The sequence below is a fragment of the Eublepharis macularius genome, chromosome 10 (assembly GCF_028583425.1).
Source record: "Eublepharis macularius isolate TG4126 chromosome 10, MPM_Emac_v1.0, whole genome shotgun sequence".
Classification (NCBI taxonomy): domain Eukaryota; kingdom Metazoa; phylum Chordata; class Lepidosauria; order Squamata; family Eublepharidae; genus Eublepharis; species Eublepharis macularius.
Window position 1 is genome coordinate 60,230,468 of NC_072799.1, and position 23,524 is coordinate 60,253,991.

At 41.4% G+C, this 23,524-nt stretch overlaps 1 protein-coding gene across 1 annotated transcript in view; it reads right to left on the reverse strand.

Moving 5' to 3' along the window:
* Nucleotides 1-23,524, reverse strand: part of PDGFC (platelet derived growth factor C) — a 166,102-nt gene that overhangs the window by 24,758 nt on the left and 117,820 nt on the right. The window contains exon 3 of the mRNA XM_054989483.1: nucleotides 11,704-11,884. Within this exon, the coding sequence (XP_054845458.1) occupies nucleotides 11,704-11,884 (181 nt within the window). The remainder of the gene's footprint in view (nucleotides 1-11,703; nucleotides 11,885-23,524) is intronic.

Sequence of the window (23,524 nt, forward strand, 5' to 3'; positions counted from 1 at the left end):
ATCCTTTTGAGTTTTACAAAGAAATTCACAAAAAAAGACATTTAGCCCATTGTTCACAGCTTTCTTCTCTCTGTGTACAAAAATTTCACAAATAAAAAATTAATGTCATGAATCTGACCAGGCTGAAGCCCATGAAAGCTTACGCTACAATAAATTTGTTAGTCTTTCAGAAGCCGTAAGAATCTTGTTTTGTTGTTACTGTAATAGTGTTACATCATTAAAAGAATGATACAAGATAACATAGTGCACAGTGCTGTGTATCTTCTAATGATAGTGGCAAATAGAAAATCTGGAATGTTTTCACTGTAGAATTATATGTAACACATGTGATTTGTTTTTAATTGATGAAAGTAGGAATGTCAATTCATTCCTACGAAAAACTGATTTGGTTCTTTACGTCCATTGTAAGCAGGGCTTTTTTTCTGCAGAAAGAGGAGGGGGAACTCTCACCTGGGGCAACTCCTGGGAAGAGGGAAGTGGCATCATCATACAGGCATGGCCACACCAGGAGCACTCCTGTGCTCCATGGGGGGGGGGGTCCGATTCGGCCCAGAATGGGCCGCCCCACCGCAGAGTACTCTTCTGCTTGGCAGTGGCCGGATCTGGGCCATTTGGGGCCATAATTGGGCCAAAACGTGCACAAAATGGCCCAGATAGGCCTGGAACAGTAATTGGGCCCAAAATAGCCGAAAGGGGCCCAAAATGGCCAGGATTGGGCAGCTGCCAGGTGGGAGAGTGTTCACCCACCTGGCAGAGGCCCAATCCTGGCCTTCAGGCCCAATCCAGAACATTTTGGGCCTAAATTGGGCCCAAAATGGCCAAAAGGGGACCAAAATGACCAGGATCAGACTGCTGCTGGGTGGGCAGCCTGGCAGAGGCCAGATCCTGGCTGTTTTGGACCCAATCCTGGCCATTTCGGGTCTTTGGCCCAATTCAGGTCCCAAATGGCCCAGATCAGGGCTGAAATGGCCAGGATCAGGGCGCTTCCAGATGGGGGAGTATTGCCCCACCTGGCACCAGCCCAATCCTAGCCATTTTGGCCTCAATTCTGGCCCTAAATGGGCCCAAAATGGCCAGAATGGACCCAAACGGCCTGGATCAGGGCCAAATCGGCCTGGAATGTTCTGCTGCTGGTCGGGGGAGCCCTCCTCTGCCGGGCACCTGTCCAATCCTGGCCATTTTGGCCCCGACCTGGGCTGTTTTGGCCCTGATCATGGCCGTTTTGGGCCCTAAATGGCACCTGTCAAAATGGCACCAAAATGGCCTGGATTGGGGCTGAACAGGCCTGTAATGGGTCACTGCCAGGGGAACCCTCCCCCACCCAGCACCAGCCCGAACCTGGCCATTTTGACCCCGATCCGGGCTGTTTTGGGCCCTAAATGGGCCCCAAACAGCCTAGCCAAAATGGCACCAAACTGGCCCAGATCAGGACCAAACCAGCCTGCATCAGGTTGCTGCTGGGTGAGGGAACCCTCCCTGCCCCAGCACCGGCCAGATCCTGGCCACTTCGGCACCAATCCAAGCCATTTTGAGCCCAAAATGGCTGAAACAGCCTGGATCAGGGCTGAAACGACCTGGATCGGGTTGCTGCCAGGTGGGGGAACATTTTGGCCATTTTGGGCCTATTTAGGGCCCCAAACCGTCCAGATTGGGGCCGAAATGTCCAGGATAGGGCCGGTGTTAGGCAAGGGAACCCTCCCCCACCCAGTAGTGGCCCCATCCAGGCTCTTTGGGGCCTGATGTGGGCCCAAAATGGCCAAAATAGGCCCTTTTAACGATATTTTAAAGAGCGGGGAGTTCTGGCTCAAATAAAGCCCTGATTATAAGTCATATTTGTGACACACTTGTCTCGTTACAGAGGCCACTGACATTTAACCACAGTAGGACTAGCAGCATACCTGGATATCAAGTATTATTATTATTTTAGTATTATTATTTATTTAGTATTATTTATTTATTTATGGATTGGTGCGTGCTGTCTTCATCCTTACCTTTTGACCAATTCATTAAAAGCTATTAATAGCATTATCTTTATTTACTCTGGTTTTTAAAGGCATAATCCAGACAATCCTTATTTTAATATCTGTGCTCCTTTCAGGATTTCAAAGCTTAATTTTATTGCCCTCAATGAAAGCACAGAAGTAGTACAGGAGAAGGTTTGTTCTGTGCTGAAATCAACTGTATTTTGATAGATTTAAATGTCTGGAGGAAAATGCCATATAACTAGCAGAACAGGAAATTCCACTTGATCCAACACTAATTGTCATTTTTGGCTTCACTATAAGGAAGCAGCAGTCCTAGAATATTTATATATAGGTTTTGGTTTGCCATACGATTAATATACACTAGTATGGCAGAGATAAAACATTTGGAACTATCTAATATTTAAACATACTTCCTCATACTAAAATAAATGTTAATGGTTTTCTAGGTATAAAAATAGGAAATATGCAGAGTTTATTTGTATTTTGGAATAGGAAGTACATGTATAACATAAAATAAATGGTAAATTTATACTCCTTTTTTTTACTACATCCTATTCCATCTTACAGAAACAGGATGTTATGTTGACTGATGTTTAATTTTATATTCATTTTTATTTGAAGTTAGGATTATTTTGTACCACATTAAAATACTGAAGACTCAATAAATATCCTAAAATACCAACAGAAAGAAAAATCCAGGTGTAATCACCCCCAGCAAGCCACAAAGCCTTCCTAATAACCAAGTTCTAACCCCAATTCCTTCCTGAAGAGAAGTCATAAGAAATCAATCTCTTACAGGAGGCAGGAAAATATTTTGTAGGTGACCTTTTGGGCTTCAGGTTATTTATAGTATGCTGAATGAACTGATAATTTTTAATTGCAGAGACTGCTTACATGGGAGTTTATAATGTTTTTATTATTGTTGTTTTGGTGTTTTTATTGCAAACAGCCTGGAGCAATCAGAAAGGTGGGATATTATCAATATAATAAAAACAAATAATGAACTTTGGAAGAGCCTCTGAATATCCTTTTGTTTGTCTCTTTCTGCCAATGAATTTAAAGACTTATTGGTCTGGAATGAACAGAGAGTTCTGCTTTTTTGTCTTTCTTTTTTAAAACAAACCTGGCACTGTTGTGATCAGAAAGAGAAACAACAGGAAACCCAATTGACGGCTAAAATAATCCTCAGCTGCTTTACAAAAATTAGCTATTTTTCTTAAGCTCTCGTTACTCTTGCACGTAAACGTTCAAGTTTCAACATTTTCCCAACTACGTAAATATTTATACCTTTAATGTACCCACACATTCATTCTAATGACCTTTAAGGCATACACTCTAAGAGAGCTGCCTGCTTCGTGTTAGTAGCATTCACCTCCACTCATGTCATTACATGTTCTGTAATGTGCAAAGATGAAAGACTGAGCAGTTTTATGCTGCTTTCTCCTTCAGTGAACAGATCCTTCCACCACTGTCTAAACATTTTGATCACGTTACTGCTAGTTAGCAACATTTTTCAGCATTTAAAAATAAAAAAAAATAAAGTCACCCCTCTAGGGAAAGCAATAGCTGCTGGAACAGAATATAATTCCAAATGAAGAACTTCTAGACTGGTTGTACAAAACTCAGCATGAGAAGGATTACATGAAAACCATCTCAATAGACTAGAAACACTACTATAATATTTAAGTAGCAGGGGACTCTTGTTATTACAGTGAGAGTTGCTGTCCCTTGCCCTGCCAGTGAGGACTTCCTCTTCATAATATTACAGCCCAGGAAGGATAAACTGTGAGGCCATTTTCAGGGGATCTCTGACACCAGTATAAGGTGTGTGTTTGTATGTAAGAATGAGAGAAATTAACGTGAAGGAAGAGGAACTGCATTTTATGTCAATACTACTACTGAAAACAAAACGAGATGCTAGATAAAGAAGCTTCAGTATGGGAGAAAGTTATTTTCAGCCAATAGTAGTAAAAGAACTCTCTGAGTAGCTTTAGGGGACTATTATAGAATTCCAGTGGATAAGGTCTTTGAAATACCATTAACATGGCAGTGCAAAATTATGGAAAATTAATGCTGCTGATAGCAGCACTGCCAAAGTGTTCCAAGATATAGTTGGTAATATGTTTCTTCACCAAGTTTCCAGTTGGCTCATTAGGGAGAAATATGTTTTGGAAGTGAACTGATGGCAATATATGATTAGGATTATAACAGTTAAAACAGCAAATAGCCTTGGATAAACTGATCAGAATTTAGTCCAATGTTACTTAACTGGAAGATCAGATGGAACTAGAACTGCAATTTAGATATTTGATTTCAAAGGGCAGATTTTCAGAAACTAAATAAGTTAATTGCAAAGATGGGACAAAGGGACTTACACCACTGAGAAACAATTGTTTGAATCTCTTTAAATAAAAAAAAAGATGAATTATCTATTTCAGGGGTTTCCAGTGTAGTGCCCATGGGTACCATAGTGCCTGCTGGCATCTCTCCTGGCACCTGCCAAATGCTTTTAGAAAGTGGGTAGGGCCAATTATGGCTTTTAAAGTTTTTGATGTTTATGATATAATGCAGACAGTGGCTCTATGCAAAGTACTTTGCCTGTGCAAAAAGTGGAGTTATATTCTGTAACAACATAGTGGGGCTTGATTCTTCCCAACCACGGTTGGACTGCATGACTAAATACACCTAACCAGAACTTCTACTGAAATCATCAGATCTTCCTAGTTTTAATGTATTTTTATAATTCGGGTGGAAGTTGACACTAGCATCACTCCAACACATTTTGTTTACTTCTTTAAAAAAATTATGTTCTTATCAAAATCTGGCTAGAATCTCTCTCTACTGTACACTTGTGCAAGGAACTCTTGCCAACTGTCAGTGTTACAAGTAATAGTGCAGGTTAAGAATGGGCTGTGTTAATGAGAGAAGAGCTTTCTCAGAGTAGCTTTGTGGCACTCATGGTCCCTGTCCTGCTCTTTGAAGAGCAGGTTGGCATGGTGGCCCAAATAACCTTTTATCAGCTGCATCTGGTGAGCCAACTCTTTCACTGCCTAGACTCAGCCAATCTGATGATCCAAGCTTCTGTAACCTTATGGTTGGATTACTGCAATGTGCTCCACTTAAAGCTGCCACTGAAGACCTCTCAGAAACTACCACTGGTTCAGAATGCAGCAGCCGAACTATTGTCAGGGGCTAGCTGCCGGGAACATATGTTACCCATTTTTGAAATGGCTACATTGGCTGCCAGTTTGTTTCTGAGTTCAATTTAAGGTGCTGGTCATGACATTAAAGCCCTTTGTGAACTGGGACCCACATACCTGAAGGACCATCTCCTTACATATGTCCAAGCATGCCCACTGCAATCCTCAAACAGTCATTTGTTGGCTGTCCCACCACTTAGGCTTACCTGTCTGGCATGAACCAGCACCTTGGCCCTTTGTAGTGATCTGTGCTCTGTGGAAGGGGCTCCCTGAGGAGGGGAGCCACCTCCTTTGAGATATTCAGGAGTCAGAGAGATGAGGTCACCAATGACAAGGCTAAGACATTGGGTAGAAGACCCAATTGTCAGAACTGGGCGGGTCCGTGTGGGCTGGAGGTGGTGTGTTGGCCATCCTGGCACTCCCGGGTAGGTCCGACCTTGCTTCTCCTGTCTCGGGCCGCCTGCTGTTGGTCCTTCCACCCTGGCGAAGGCTCCCCTCAAGGCCTCAGAATGGGCTGTGCTGGGGAGGGGTGGCAGCCCCTCTCCCGTCTTTGCCCCAGGAGTTGGTCTCTTGACTTCAGGGACCTTTCTCCTGTCTCTCCTTCTCCCTGGCCTTGACTCAGAGCCCTCCTTATATATCCTCCCCCTATCACCAACCCCGCCCTACCACCCAAGTCCCTGCCCCCAGGGCAAGGCCCACCACCTGGGCCAGGTGTGGCCACCTTGCCAATCCCCTCCTGTGCTGCCAGAGCCTATGGACGGCCCCCTGTGGAAATTAATTAAATTCTTCCAATTAATTAATTCTTCCAATTAATTAAAGAGACTGCTTATTTGGGTAACACCTACACCCCTCATATCTCTAGATGTGTATCTACAACAGTCCAGGAATTGTATGACATTTTAACAAAAGCTAGGACAACTGGCTATTTTCATAGTCCAGAAAGTGGAAGAAGCTGTTCTGTATCACAGGCATTCTGCCTGTAAGCTTTAAAACAACTAACTTAGAACTGAAAATGAATTTGAGATGTGGTATACAAAAAACTGAATCTTAATAGCAGGACCTTTATAAATGAACTATGACTATTAGTATGTATGAAAGCTTTGTAAGTAGCAGCATGCTCTAATTGTATCAGTAATTTACTTGCAGATCTCTTCAGTAAACAGTCACTGGGGCAATCTAACCTTTTATATTTCCTTTTTCTCTGCACCATAGGATCTGCTTCCTTGTGTGAATTTTCTGAAACTATTTACCATGAAATTGACTATACTTTTCTGCAATTAACATGATCTCTTATTGCAGTTAGGACTGACTTGCAGAAAGCTGATAGAGAGAAGGGCCATCCTTTCAGTTTGACTACGAGACCATTTAGTCACTTATTATAAATCTTCAGTAGCAATACAAATTAAGTATAAGTAAATGCATACTAGTGTGCCTTACTATAAGATCATGAAGTACTAGTCCACACAGAAAAAGTTTACTGAGCCAACAATTGTGTAGCAATTTGTGGTCTAAAGGGGGAGGGACTGAAAGGTTTCCTGCCTGGTTACTAGGAGAGAATTCTAATTTGTGAAATAAGTAAGCAGCTATTTAGAAGCTGTACTACTCAGTTCTTATTGACTTGGTATAGTTGTAGTTTGTAGCTCTTACTAGATAAACTAGAGATACAAACAAAGGTCACAGAGGCACCAATTTTACAGGAACACCAGTTTGTGCCAGTATAGGTCTCCTTTGCCAAACAGTGCCTATAAAGCTGGAAAGAAGAGAAGCTGTAGAAAGATGGGAATACCATCTGGAAATGTAGCTATGGCTTCCCACCCACACGTGCTGCATGAAAGGGCACCCAAGCTAATAGAACAGTCTCTACTGATTTGCTTGTTGTCATTTGCATGCAATAGTTCATGTGCCTGAACATTTTAATGATTTATTTAAATGCTTTATATGGTGTACAATCTTTGGACTTGAAGGACCAGAAAATCATTATTCATAACTCTTTACACAGATATCAAGAACAAAGGAAATAAGAGGGTGGGGGGAGATCAAGAACAAAGAAAACCAAGCCAATCTGCCCGTGGAGCACATAGATAGATCCACATTACTCAAACCAAGCCATATATCAGTACAGTAAATAAAAAGCACTCTGACAAAAATTAGGTCAAGTGTTTTCCATTCAAAACTTGGAAGAAAGACGAAGTTAGACAAATGATATGCAGGTGCAGGTGCTATGTGAAGTTGGCTCATATAGAGTCAGGCCACTGATCTAGGTCAGTATCATCTATACCAACAGATACTGGCTCTTCAACAATTCAGGCAGGGGTCTTTCCAAACTCTGCAACCAGAGAGCCTTTTAATTGGAGCCATCAGGGATTGAACTGGGGTTCTTATGCATGAAAAGCCATGCACTCTATTCACTGAGCTATGGCCCGACTCAAAGCATCATATCGCTGTTATCTGCTGTTTTGTATCTACAGTAAACAAGTCTGGGCTTGTAAGGACGAGGACAAGTCTGGGCTTGTAAAGGACATGTTTGGACTTGTGCATTGTGTGTAACATTGCCCCCCTTCCCAATGTGCATACAAAGTCAGAGAAATATATACAAGTCCTATAATTAAGTAGCTTAAATTCCCAATTCTGACACCCTCTTAAAATGTAATATTGTATTATATACCTATTTATGCAGTAATATAAACTAGGTTTTAGCAGCTTAGACAAGTGACTCTAGATAGATAACAAACTGTTGATATAATCCTCATGACCATAAAAGAAAAAAAATACTTCCAACAACAGACTTGGTTAAAACTACAGATGGTGACGATTGCCAAGACCATCGTATCACCTCCCCCTTTTTTCTAAAGTATTCATTACATCATGCTAGAAATGTGTCTCTAGAAGACAGATTTTAACTTTTATTAGTATTTCCTCCAATTCTTCTTAAACCAGTTCAATCTTAAGGGATATGTGTGACTGTTTACTCAGAGATGAACCACAGGAGATGTGGAAATACGCTGCTACTGCCTGGGCTATTTCAAGAAGTTACTTTTGACTGATTAAGAGTCTGAACTCCACAGGCCACACCTTCCCTATAGTTATATATCAGGTATCCTGAGCATTTGTGAACACTGAGCACATGACAGCTCATAATCCTTTTATATACCACCACAGACAACATAGTATAACAAAGAAGCAGGTGCAAATCTAGATATTTCCACACAATTTCCGGAAAAACATACGAGCTTCCATTACTAGCTGTAGCAATATGTATGCATTGATATTTCTGTGGTAATCACTCCACACAGTTATTATTATGCCTAAAATTTATCAGATCCAAATCTGGAGCTTTAAGCCCATTTAGGCTTCCATCTACAGGTAACAGCTACTGTGCCTGTTCTCCCAGCTACTCAACTGTATTTACTGACTTCCTCCACACCGTGTATTTAGTTCCTCGCATACAATATAAAGCTTTATTTTGTTATTGATGTCAATGTACAGTGACTCTTCTTTGGACTGTACTGTTAGGCAATTTATGGATTAATCACATAAAACTATTGATTCATTAAGGCAGAACTTTTTTCTTGTCGATTACAATTGCTTAACAAGGAACTAAGAACTCCGTGTATCATTTTAATATCGTGCAGCAGGATTATTTTGTACCAACAGAAAAACTGATATTGGACTACTTACATCAAGAATTAATTTCACTGTTTTGTGGCACTGGAAGTTGCCATTTTTATATCACTACCTTGACTGTATCATCTTACAAGCTGCTGCACTAAAACACACACTGATGGGACTGGGCATTAAGAGCTGTACTGTGTTCCTACTGGTGCTGTGTTCCTACTGGTTCCTATACCTCCCAAGGCTTGTACTGTTCCAAATTATAGACGGAGAACAAAGGTTCAGTTTCAGGCTACTAAAATTCTCCCATGCACAGCAGGCACAGGGAGGCAAGGTGATGAATTTCTATTCTGTCTTTTCCTTCTGCCAAGATCCTAATGTAGACAGAAGGTTGGGACTGTTATCTTAAATAGAAATGGCAGACACCACTAAGCTCCTGCACACACACACACGAACACACATACAAATAAAGTTATCTATGGTTCATGCACATGTAACCCGAAGGGACAAATACTCACCTTCCATGGAAAAGAACTCTCAAGTCTTAAAAACAATTATTTTAGCAGTTGTGCTTACAGGACTTTGTTTGCAAAATTGAGATTTTCTTTATTTTTCATTTCACTGGTTTATAAATTTTCATTAAAGCCAACTGCATTGCTACTTGGCTATACCACACTTTACAGCAAAAGTAATAATTCCAGGATATGAAGAAGAAAAAGAAAGTTTACATAGAATGAATATATATAGTACCATGTAATTTGTAGAGCATAGCTATTTTTGAATGTGCATTTTGGTCAGAACGCTGATAAAATTTTAAATATGTAAAACATTAATTTTTGCGACTGTGAAATGCAGTTTATAACCAAGCAGGAAATGTTATGCCACCTGACTTCAGATGCCAGTCTGAGAGTATTGCTGCCATTTAACCCAACTGCATTGCTACTCAGATATTCCCAAAGTCTACTAAAAATATTTAAACCTCTAGGCAGGTTGTCAAAAGAGTATGGGTTAGATCCAAAGACTCCTTTCACTAAATGAGGGATATGTTGCCAGAAGGATCTAAGGAAAGTTGAAAGGAATCCTTAAGATCCAAATCTAACAACAATAGGATAAAATCTCTGATTTACCAAAATACAAAAAGTAAAAGTTCTTCAGTCAAGAATTATCTGGTACACCACAATGTTACAAGGAGAGAAAATTACCTGTCTGATGTCCCAGTGCTTACTTGTGCTAATAAATGATTAATTAGGTCTATATTGCACATCTACATTAACTTTCATTTCCAGTTGCCTCAGGTTGGGAAAATGTTCTTAAGCCAATAATAACTACCCACCACAAAATTACTATCTCTCAAAATGAATGCCTGGGACATATAGAAAGCTCAACACATCTGACAAAACACACATTTCAAATTAGGGTGGTCATTCAGAAGCTTCTTGGATTTCCACCTTCATCTCAGCTTCCATACAAAAAAAGTAAAGTGAGTTGCTTGTAAAGAAATTTTGGCATGATCTTGAATGACAAATGACATACTACCAGGTGCCAAGATAGATGGGGGATATAGTCACCCCAAACTTCAGCTTCAACTGGAGCTGCTTTGTTCTCGGTGCCCTGAATAATTAATAACTCCTTTGGCAATCAGTCATGCATTCCTTAATGGCACCTCAGGCATCAAGTGTCCCATTCACCCGCTCTCCCAAGTAACAATAGACTTTACAACACTGGGTGTTCTATGCCAAGCTTGTAACTGACATAATTTAAACTAAACAAGTCAGTAGAAGGAATATTACCCAGACCCAAATTGGAATCTTTTATCAGGTTTGTTTACATAGCATACGGTTGCTATGTAAATCATATCAGTATCTAAGAGATTTGGGATAGATTTTCTTAACATAATTTTTTGGCAAGTCATTTCCCTTGCATACTCGAAGAACTTAAGTACAAAAATGCTATTATATAGGCCAAGGTCCAAAATGATTGAGGACACGATAAATGGATATGCAAATACACTTCAGAGAATTTAAAATAATGTTTTCCAAGAATTATGTATTCTACATGGGATTTCCAGGACTACATGAGGTTTCTCACTCTATAAAAATATTCTTTGCAAAAGTATGTTAATTACAAGCACCTCCCATAAATTAGATTTTTCAGCTTTGCATTTCTTCAAAATACAGCTGTGTGTAAACACATTATAAATACTCAGTATCTGGGCATTTACACTGTGCCGTGCGGGGAACACCAGAGAAAACTACAATAAAAATTACTTCCAATAGTAATGAACACTGTGGTCAGAACTTTGCAGAAATTCCTTTTGCTTAAGCTGATTTATCAGTGTCTTTCAGATACTTAATCAACATAAAAATTGTTTCTTCAAAACAGTTAATTAATATGAAATAAAATTACATTAGAATTAAACAAGAATGCATAAAGAGGTCTAACAGTATGGTTCTCAATGTGTGTGGTCTCCAATAACAAAACACAAGCTTGTACAGTTTTATTTAATTTCTCCCCAAAACAATTTCTCTTTGCTAATCCACCCTCTCTTTGTCTTGCAGAACATGGATAGAGAGGGATGGTTCACTATGTAGGACTCGTTATAAAAATAGATTCTAGATACGATTTAGCTGACCAATTTTTTTTTAAAAAATCATTAATTGCTGTATCTGCCTAATTAGTAATGACTCACAAGCATTTTTCACTTGAGTTTCTCTTTTCCGTTCCCGTCCCTATGGTTGCATAATTTAAGAGCTTTGGCTTAGCACACATGAAAAAATTAAGTTTCATTTGATGTGATGTAAGAATGATGACTTCACTCTTCATGTTATTGCCTAGTTTTAATACTAATCTGTGATCTTTTAACATTGCATCTTGAAAATACAGAGGCAGAAAGAGATATTACTTACCGGTGTGAGAAGAGTATAATGAATACAGAATCCAGGTTCAGAAGGAAAATATTCATCAGAAACAAATCTTATTCTGATTTGGTTCCCTTTGGAAACCTGTTTGCCTGGAACAGCAGCGGAACCACACCACCGCCCTAAAATACTGCCATCAGTAGGCTCTTCAACTTCTACGAAGTCATACCTACAATAAAAAAATAAAGACATTTATTTATTTATTTAAAATACTTATTAGCTGCCTTTCCTCCAAAGGAGCTCAAGGCAGTTTACGATATAAAATTCACTCACTGATCTACTGTGTGCAGAATTTTTATTCAGCAGGCAATACAATCAACTCACAAACCACAAGAATAATTTCATTTCAAATTCAATATACTGGCTCATATCTACCTATAGTTGTTGCAGACCAAAACAGCTGGCGCACAATCCTTTATGCATTAAAAGACATGCCTTGCTAACATCTAGATCAGATTACTGCAATGTGCTCTACATGGGGCTGTGGAGTTTCCAGAAACTACAATTGGTCATAAAATGCTAGAGCAAGAATGCTTACTGGAGAGGGTCATAGGGACTATCACTCCAGTCTAGTTCCACCTACAATTATTCCCAAATTGCTTCCAAGCCCAAGACCTATATGGCTTGAGACCAGCATATGGACTATTTCCATATGAACCTGACCATTACAGTCATCTTCAGGGGCCCTGCTTAGTGGGCCTCCATCATCTGAGGAGAAAGGAGAAGCAACCTGAGAATGGGCCTTGGTTGCGGCACCAAAAGAGACTCTTCTGTTCCCCTCCCTCAATAGCTTCTGGCAGTGGGCAAAGACTTCGTGTTTTATTTGGCATTCCTTTACTGACCTCTCCCCCTTCCTGTTTGTTTTTCATTGGTGTTATATATATATATATATATATATATAGATATATATATGCATTTTTAAAGTTGATTTTTAATGTTTAACTGTTCACTGCCTTTAGGGCTGTATTTGGGAAGAAATAAATAATAATAAATAAATGTCTAGTCAGTTCAATGCAGCCCAGATGAACACTGCAGTGAGGTTATATGTATCCAGATGCACATCTGCATCTGCACATGGTTTTCTCCCATTGCACTGAGCAAGCTAACATTAATAATAGTGAATAGTAATTTAGAAAAATTAATAATCTTAATCCTAGTTTCCTTATTCAATATGCCCCTAACTGAGACATATATTAAACATAATTAAATCAAGCAATGAAATGAGGGAAATCTGCCATGTTTCACATTATCTTCAGTAGCAAATATTTATCATCACTGTTCAAATTACTGAGAAATTGGAGACACTATAAGAGAGACATGGGAATAAAAATTATAAATCATGTGTTAAATGATTCTGAATCAATAACTGTGATCTTAAGTATGACATATGCTTATGATTCAATATGCTAGGTTCAGATATAATTCTGCAAGACTGACATGCTTATAAAATGCTCCGATCTAAGACCACACAAACAGCTCTTAAAAGCAGATACGTAATATGGACAGCTAATTATCATTGTGAGTTAATAACTTCAGAGATGTTCCCTCAAATCAGCAGCCCCCATATTGCCATGAATATGTGCTTCGTCCAGATTGAAATCCAGAGACTACAGGTCAAACTAGGGGTGCCAGGGGTGCCAGGTGAAGCAGGAGGGGAAAGGGGGGGGGATCAGTGGTATGCAACACTCTGGGAATTTTCCAAAACTCTATGGAAAAACTCATGCTCCTAGTGATTGCCGAATGAGGGCTAGTAGTAACCCTACGTCTATCATACTGGGAAGGTCCTTGAAACCTGTATTTCACTTTGAGACTATTCCACCTCCCAGCTTCAGCTCCCTTTCCTAGGGAGATTCCATCTACAAGCCCAACTAGAGTTTTCTAACTGCCCACACCAGAACTCTAACATTACTGGTTCATGAAGCTATGAATAAATTATGATAGTTTCATCACTAGAGATTAACTAGGATAAATGTGAAACCTGTCAGTCTATGGATGACAGGCCATGGCAGATAGACCCCTGTACCCTCACAGCAGGAAATCCACAATCTTGGTTGAAAGGCTTTATTCAGGAATCTATTCCAATCCACAGATATGTCCATAGGATTGCTCAGAAGAAAAGCAAGCAGATAAGGAGGTTGACAGGACTACCTAAAAGTGTGAAACCCATTCTTCTTATAGAGCACAACTACCCGTCCCCCCTCCCAATAGTAAAACATAACATTTGGCATGAAACCGTCTTGAGTACTCCTCGCATAGTTTACATATCAAGTCTAGACACTAGGAAGGCATAAGATTAAAGTTGAAACACAGTGATTCATGAGAATGAACAGTTTACAAGGTCAAAAGCCCTGGGAGCTTCAAAGCAGTTAGATAAGGCACCTGCGGCTTTAGTAGGCCTGTGAAAGCAAGACAATTTATGGCAATATGACATCAAGGTACAGCATCAACAATCGTTCACAGTAACAGCAATTGCTCATTGTAACAGCTCAAAATAATGGCATGGATGAGGTGCAGACATGACATTTACGACCCCCCTAAAGATGGCCCTTCCCCTGAAGGGCCAGGTTTCTCAGGATAGCGTTTGTGAAATTTTGCTATAAGTGCAGGAGCGTTTATATGTGATTTTACCACCCATTCCCTTTGAGTTTCATCAAAGTCCTTCCATCTTACTAAATAGCAAAGTTTATTGTGTTTTATTTTAGAGTCCAAAATTTCTTCTGCTTCATAGTGGATTTGTCCATCCACTAGCATTGGGTGTGGGGCTCCCCTTTCTGGATGCCACTGGTTGGGGAGGGGGGAGCCTTTTTAATAGGCTGAAATGGAATGTTGGGTGAATTTGTCTTAAGTTCTTGGGGAGTGCTATTTCAACAGTTACTTTGTTGATTAATCTCTTTACAGGAAAAGGTCCTAAATATCTGTACCCTAATTTTTTACTAGGTTGCTCTCCTTTAATGTTCTTGGTGGAGATGTACACAAAATCTCCTGGTTGTAGTTTCCATTGTTCAGAGCGTTTTCTGTCAGCAAACTTTTTATAGTCCTCTTTTGCTTTGTCCAAAGTCTTTTGTACGATTTCCCGCTGGGAAGTTAAATTAGCCCACCATTCTCCTAAATCTCCTGGCTGTTGGGCGCCAGGGGTTGTAGCAAAAGGTAAGGCATTTCCTTCATATCCATGTACTATTTTAAAAGGGGAAGCCCCTGTAGAAGAGTGCACTGTTATACGCATATTCTGCAAAATCAATAAAATCAATCCAGTCATCTTGTTGATAATTGATGTAACATCTTAAGAACTGTTCTAACACCTGATTTCTGCGTTCTGTTTGTCCGTCGGTTTGAGGATGATGGACGGAGTTAATACCTTGTTCAATTCCAGCAAATTTAAGAAGCTCCCGCCAGAATTTGGCAATGAATTGTACACCTCGATCTGAGATCACCTTGGTAGGAAACGAATGTAGTCTATGTGCTTCATGAAAAGACTGGATAATTTCTTAGCTGTAGGAATTTCTTAGCTGTAGGTGCATGGAATAAAGTGAGCTTGTTTTGAGAATAAATCCACCACTACCAAAATCACAGTATGTCCTTTCGAGGGGAGGAAAGTCTGTGATAAAGTCCATTGAACTTGCACAGGGCTGCTGCTGAGGCTCCCTCTCCTCCTCCAGCTGTTGAAACCCAGTTGTCCCGTGCTGAGAGTGCTGTGCACTTCATGTCTGACATATGGACCTGCTCTAGTGTGCAGCATGCATACCTGTTGCTTACTGCTCACTGGTGGCAACCCAAAGACCTTCAGGGCAGGGGTGGGATGCCCAGTGATAGAGACAGATGAAACAACGCCAGGCCAGCTACTGCAAGGCTCTGCTCCATACCGAGGTTCTTGACATGTTGCACACAGTGGAGAACACTGCAGCCACATTGAGAAGGGAGTTAGAAGACTGGGTAGGTGAGGGCAGCATCATCATGGGATGCATGGTGACAGATGGTGAGGGTAGCAGTGGCACAGGTGGCCCGGGAGTGCATTTACTGTGTGGCCCACAAACTTCACCTCCTGGTAAAGGGTGTGCTTGGTTTGGGCTCCTCCAGGGAACTCCAGGTCCCCGCAACTCATGACCTACAGTATCTCCTGCATAAATGTTGGAGACTCATGAGTCACTTCTCATGCAGCGTGAAGTCCACTCACGAATTGCACCAGAAGCAGGCCAGGAGAACATGCCGGAGCACTGCCTGATCTCTGACATTGTCACTTGCTGGAAATCTACCTGTGCCATGCTTGAGCAGCAGGTGGAGCTGCAGGCCGCCCTTGAAGCATGGCTCTCGGAGAGGAGGCAGGAGGGTGAAATCTACCAAGATGATTGGCTCATCATCGCTCAGACAGTAGATGTCCTGAAGCCTTTCAAGGACTTCACTGTGGTGGTCTTGTCTGACACGGTGACCCTGGGTCTGGTCATTCCTCTGGGGCACACACTCCAGAGTTCCATGGCCTCCTTTGTGGACCCAAATGCACCAGGTGCAGACCTGGTTCCAGGAGTGCACACACTCATGAAAAGGCTGCAGCAGGGCATTACTACAGGCTAAAGCCTCTCACCAAGAAGGAATCATACATGCTGGTGGACTAGGTGCGACCTGTGCATTAAGGGCACTTTTACTTCAGAGAACGGGAACCTCGCAAGCACCAGACATGCCCTCTGTCTTCCTGTGAGGTGTAGGCAGGCCAAGAGGGGTTGCCTGCCAACAGAGGAGAGGGGTAGGGGACCAGCTCTGTGGGTCCCCCTCTTACCCCTTCTGAGCAGGCTCCCCCTGTGGCCACCGCTGGGATGTCCATGGAAATGTCCATGGAAAGGGGCTCCGGTAGGCCCTTGGCCCCTCTGGGAACATGAGTCATGTGAGACAGGACTCGGCAGAGGCAGTGGTCAGGGACTACTTTGTGGAGCCCTGTGAGTTGCTGTCCACTGATTCGCTGAGCTACTGGGCCAAGAAGGATGCAGTCTGGCCAGACCTCTCCCTCAAGGAGGCTCCTCTCATGCCCTCCGATGAGTGTGGAGAGCGTGAGTGACATTGTCAGTCCACATTCCATTCGCCTTCTCCCATGGAGAGTTGAGCAGTTGGTCTTCCTGAAGGTCAACTTGCAGCTTTTCAATTTCTCGGGAGTGGACTTTCAGAGCGAATGAGATCAGCTCTCCTTGTGGCCTGCATTCTCTGCAAGTCTATGACTTGGGGAATAATGCTCTTCCCAAAAGTAAACTTAGATAGAACACCAGCGGTGGGGGAGGGGGGACTCAGTGGCAAAAGGAATGCACCTTGCAACCACACACACACAATGTAAAACTGCCCCAATCCCCAAGGGCACAAATTTATGCTCATATTTGAGAACAGAGGCCCCAGAAATGTTATTATATTGCCACTGGAATGAAAAGAGAGAGAGAAACTTCCCCAGGAAAGAATTTTAAAGGTTTTCGGCACAGAGAGCAATGGAGAGTGTCTGGCGATCCTGCTCTGAGGGTGCTGGGGAACTTTGGGGCATGTGTGTTTGGTTCTGTTGGGCTGTTGGGGGGTAGACTGTAAGCAGGACTGTGGCTACAGCCATTGGCAACCACAATCTATGTGTTTCTGCTGTGTGGCAGTCTTCCCCACAGAAATAAATGGTGTGGTGGGGAACCACATTTTGGGGGGGCATAAGATGGCCGCACAAAGCCCTATCTCCCTGAAACTTGCGGGGGCATGGGAGGACAGGTAGGAGCAGGTCCCCTGAAAATTTGGAACAGTTTGCTTGTGAAATGCCATCCCAAGTCACCTAGAAAGACCTTGTTTTTACCCATAGGAAATAATGGAGAGTGGAGGACAGGGGCACCTTCTTTGGGGGGCCATAACATGGCCCCCCGAAGTCCAATCATTCTGAAACCTGGAGGGCTTTAGAGGAGAGTTAGGAGAAGGTCCCCACAAACTTTGCTATGATTTGGGAAGAAAATGCCCCCCAAGGCCCCCGGAAATCCAGGAGCAGCGTCCCCCATTGAAAATAATGGCCAAATTTTTCTGAATCATATTGAAGTGGTTAAACAGGCAACTTCCAAAGCAGCTTGCCACTTTGGAAATCACTTGTTTCCAAATCTTTTTCATGCTTCAGAAATACCGAAGCAGGAAACCGAATCTTTCTGGCACTGCACACCCCTATTCAGTACCTATACTACTGTTGAATAGGATGAGAGAAGAGAACATAAGCATCTAAAGTCTTCCAAAACTTCTAGTTCCCATAATAACAGGCATGGCTTGTGATACATCTGAATGTAGTCATGACACTAGAAATAAAATCTATGCTTGTTGAAAATTGGGTAGTTACATTTAGAAAGGGACATGAGAGTTAAATTATTAAAACATTTAAAAATGTATACCTCACAATTCTTAGAATTACTGAGATGTCTTGTGAGCTCTGCACACATTCTAGTGTAATTGAAAAATATATTTATCATACCAATTCAAATAAATGTATTTAATCTGTTTGCAGAAACAGTGAATTGAATCCTTACTTCTGCTATTCTGTAGAACAAAATTATTCTCTGCTTTGTTCAGTTTGTGTGCAAATTTATTTTGCACTGCAAATAATATTCTCAACAAAACCAGTTTTTGGTTGTTAATTTATTTTATAATAATTGTTGTAATTACAATTTCAAAACAGAATGTAAACATCAAATGGGGGGGGGGGAATCTATAAAATTCCACGGAACTGGGAGATATAACAACTGACACACGATGTGAAATGAACTATCACTCCAGAACCCCAGATGTCCCCAGGCCGTAATTTCAGAGACTCTGTAATCCCTGTAATATACCCACTAGTATTGTATTGCATTGTCCCAACTGTTATTTAAAGGATTTAAGAAACATGTTTTATTGGCCAATCAAATGTAGGCTTCTCACTGCAACATGATACAGTACATACATGAGTAAGTGGCTTATAATGACTACTTTTTTCCTCAGACTTATCCCCAGAGACCTACAGAAGATTTATTTTCTTTCATGCTTTACAAACAAGTCTGTTTTTGTAGACTTAATGCCCATTCTCATTCAGTACATTTGCAGATCTGCTTTTGACTTAATAAAGCTCTAAACAGAAACTGGAGCTATTCAGTGGAGATGCCTTCCTCAACTTCCCCAAACAGCAAATAAGAACAATGAAGACCTGCAGACAGGCATTCTCAGAGGGCCTGTTTCCCATTCTGGAACTGCTTCACCATGGAGGTTCTTTCTACATTTGAAGTTGAGCAGTTGGCAGAAAAAATCAGTTTTAATTGCTTGGCGTTAGAAAGAAAATCAGTGCACAGTTTAATATTTAATGTTCTGATTTATGCATCTTAAATTTGTCATCGTGTATCTTGCACTTAAGGAATAGTTTTAAGCTCAAGTTTTAAAATACTACTTCTTGAGGTAGGTGAAGTCCCCAAAACACATACAATCCTCACTATGCCTCCCATCACCTCTATGTATTCAGTATCCTCCACATAAGAATGATATCAACCATAAAATCTCCATATTCAAAAACAGTATTCCTAAGAACGGCAGATGTTGGGAACAAACCACCAGCCCTACATTCTCCTGAACTAGATGGAGGAAGGACTTGCCCCAAAGTCACAGGCTGATAACTAAGCAAAACCTTAAGCCGTAAATGTTAAACTTCCACAATCATTTCCCATCAGGATTCTTCAGATCAACTGCTTATATTAATTTATCCAGAACATTCAATTTTCATCCAGATCCCTCAATTTTTCTCAAAATACCTGTTTTCTCTGCCCTATCCCAAAAGGAAGGAAGTATAAATTTTCATTCTGACCCTTGGCATTTGATCAAAACCTGGTCAGTTCTGTCTCTTCTTCAGTTATGTTGCCCGATTCTATGCACTAGCTCTACCTCTGTTCTCTCTGCTTCTACCTCCAACTTTTAGAGGTAGGAGAACAAAAGGTGTTAAAACTTTTAAAATAAGCAGCCGGCCGCTTTGCAGCCAACTACCTGCAAGTACCACCACGGGCCACCTTCCTACTTGATCAAGCCCATGCAATTGCCCATGATGCAATAATCTCTCATTTATAAGAATCAGGGAAGATTTCCTAAGAGATACCAAATAGGCAGAAAGGGGGGGTGTAAATAAATGCAGTAACTAAATAACTAAAATAAATCCTGAAAAATCGTATTTGTGTACCTGGCATCAAAGCTTTACTACCTTACATCCCAACCACCAAACTAAGGGGAAAATTACAATAAAAATCCCTCCTCACTGATGACCTTTGTTCTTGTGATCACTTGGCATACTAAATGGTAAATTGCACCTGATTGTTACTCAAGAAACATTAAAGTTTGCATAACACTTTTTAAAATACAGAGAGAACAATACATAATATTCTACCTAAAGAAGAAAATGCATTTCTGATATGTACTGGTGCTCTGCCCATTAACTTTTGCTGTCTAAATGTATTATGAGCACCTGCCAACAGGATCAGATGTGCATCACAACATTTCTTATGCTGCACTGAAATCTGTGGCTGTTAAAAGATAATTAAGCAACTGAAAAATCTAAGATGTTGCAGAATTTTCAGCATCTCCATAGTATTTGTTTAAAGCACAGGATGGAACGTAGGGATGACTGGTCCAAACAACACATGTAGCCAAAATTACAGCTGTCACAAAAGCAAGTCAATCAACAGTAAGTGGCAAGATTCTTTTTTATGTCGTGCTGTATGTCATGGTTGTCATGTAATAATCAGCTCCAACTTATACAATTTTGAATATTTCTAAATCTATGTAAAATTTGTTACAGAGGCATTATTCAATACATTTCATAGTATGCAAGCCAGGAAACTCCAGCTCCTATTTATGGGCATTAACCACAGCCACTCCAGATCTTAGGCAGAAGCAAAGTTCCTGGTTTTTTAAATTTATTTATTTTATCGTTCTTTTCAGTCTCTGGGTTCTCTCTGAGGGTGTACCCACATGTAACTCATTATCCAGACACAGGCTTAAATAAAACTTCAGTTTACTGAGTAACAGAGTGTTGCTGAATGTAAAGCACTTGAATTCAGGCAACGGACAAAAACCAAATAACCTCTTTGTTACTAGCTAAAATCTGCCTGTCTAAAGTTTATTAAGCTTGCTACCCTTGCATCTCTGAACAGCTGTCTTAGCTGCTTGTTTCTCATCTGTTTGTTTAGCATAGGCGTCCTTTTCCACGCCAGGCTGCATGAGGCATGCTGAAGCACCGAGGAGCATGGAGTCTGCAGCTTCTCTCACATGATGCTATAGGAATGATAGAGAAAAGGACTGGGTGAGCTGGGAAGTCATCTTTTCAGGACTCCAGTCATCACCTTACTAACCAAGAACCAATCAGGGCCCAACTATCTAATTAGCATTTCCAGCCATGTGAAAACTGGGAAGTGAAGATAGGAGCTACGAAAGTCAATCTTTCAAGGTTGAATCTCTAGGGAACAAAGACTGGCCTGCAGGTGTTAGAATCAGCAAGGCCAGCACATTTCTGAGCCAGGCCAGAACCTGGGCCTGCAAACAATTACATCACTGAACCAAAGTCCAGCCATTCTTAGCAAAATCCTGGCCCAATCTGGTAACTTCCTTACACCTAGACAGAATGAATCATAGGTTAGATTCTGCAGATCTGTACTGCTAACAGCAGCACCTTCTCCTGGTGCAGGGTGCTGCCTTGCACATTGCAAGACACATTACTTCAGCTGCAATTTAGAGCCTATGATGTCATAGAAAGTCCCTTGCACCAGAAGGAAATACTGCCATTAGAAGAATGGATCCACAGAAGCCCACAGTATTAGAGTAAATATCACTGGTGGTAAACCCGAAGCAGGAATACCGAATCTCCCCGCCCATGCACAGCCCTAGACTGCAGCATTGGAAAATGCTCTTTCATTGTGCAATAGCAATCATTTACCTCTTGGATTGCTCTTTTTGCAAATGACTGCTATAACATAATACACAACAATGTATGAATTCAGCCTGTTTCTTTTTGTTTGTTAGTTCTTACATGGACTGGCTTGACAGGTTACACTTGAAGAAAAGTATTTCTCCATGGCATGGAAGTTATCAACATTTCTGTAAAATTTCAAGACCTTTCACAAACCACACTTCCGAGGCCTTTCTAAAAACCGGTATTTAAATACTTCATTTATAACCTACCTTCTCATCAAGACTCACAGATTACAAATATTCAATTCAATCAGACAACGTGAAACATCTAATAAACTGTCTCATAGGAATAGGATAACAGAATTAAAAAACAATGCAAACAAAAAACTATAGGTATGTGAATCCAAAGCCACGAAAGACTTCACAGGTGATGACCAGTAACTTGAACACAGTAACTGATGATCAGTAATCAATGAAGTGACTGCAGAATGCATGTAATATGTCTCCTCTGCCTAGCTCTTGACAGCAACTGAGCTGTGGAGTGCTATATTAACAGGAGTTTACAAGTTGACTTGAAGGGCAGACCCATGTAGAGCGCATTACAGTCATCTTACCTTGAGGTTACAAGATAGGGAGTTGTCATTTTGTGATTGCCCCTTCCCCTACAGCAGTCATTTCGGAGTGGTGTCCACTAAAATTCCAAATGTGCCCAGTGGCTCAACAAGTTGGGCAAATTTTGAACTAGGAAAAGTGGCTTGGAGGAAGGGGGTGCTAAGGAAAAGCAACAGGTTGGAGAATATCAGACTTAGCTCACAAGTTTTGGGTGGGATGTGGGCTTCCTAGAAGTCTCTGGCTGACCTCTGTGGAAACTGCATGCTTAGATTACAGAGGACATAGCTTTGTAATAGGTCACTTGCATGCAGGGCTTCTTTTCAGGGGGAACGTGGGGGAGCGGAGTTCCGGAACCTCTTGAAAATGGTCACATGGCTGGTGGCCCCGCCCCCTGATCTCCAGACAGAGGGGAGTTTAGATTGCCCTCCGCGCCACTCCAGCGGCATGGAGGGCAATCTAAACTCCCCTCTGTTTGGAGATCAGGGGGAGGGGCCACCAGCCATGTGACTATTTTCTCTGAGGGCAACCCACTGAGTTCCACCACCTTTTTTCCCAGAAAAAAAGCCCTGCTTGCATGTATAAGGTTAATTGCTCAGAGTGGCAGCTAGAGAAAAAATACCAAAAAATGGCCATCAGGCCAATGATGTGATATCACTTGCAGTATAACCCTAAGCAGAATTACTCCAGGTCAAGCCAACTGATTTCAGTGGCCTTAGACTGGGATAACTCTGTTTATGGTTTCATTGTTAAACTGGATAATGGAAATAGGTATCTCAGATTTTGGGTCCAAAGCAGGCTGGCTTCAGGAATGCGAGCTGTGTATTGCACCATGCATTAGTTTTGTCTTATTTGGCTGATAAATACAGAACCAGTGTCATTTACAGCAGCCAGACACGGGTTTCAGCTAGTGGGGAAATATGACAACAGAACCAAACAGTACCCAACCACATGGCATTCCCTTACTTCAATTGGCTTCTGTTGGGCTAAGTTGCAACACTGTTCCTTTTTTCAATTTGGTTTGGGTGGAATGGATGTGATTCTCTGGTGTGATGTTGGTCCCCTTGCTTCACTTTGGTTCTAGGGGAGATTCATTCCTGTGCTTCAGTTTGGTTCTGTTGGGCTTTCTCTGGGATGATCTCAGCTTGCATTTGGGAGTCTTCCTTGGCTGTGGCAGCATTGCTCAGTGTGCTTCCACAATGGGAGTAAGCTTTTACTTTTTCCTCCATAGGAAATAATGGCGTCGCTGGGGTCACCCTGTTCAAGCGCTCATGAAATTGGTCCCTGGGGTCCAATC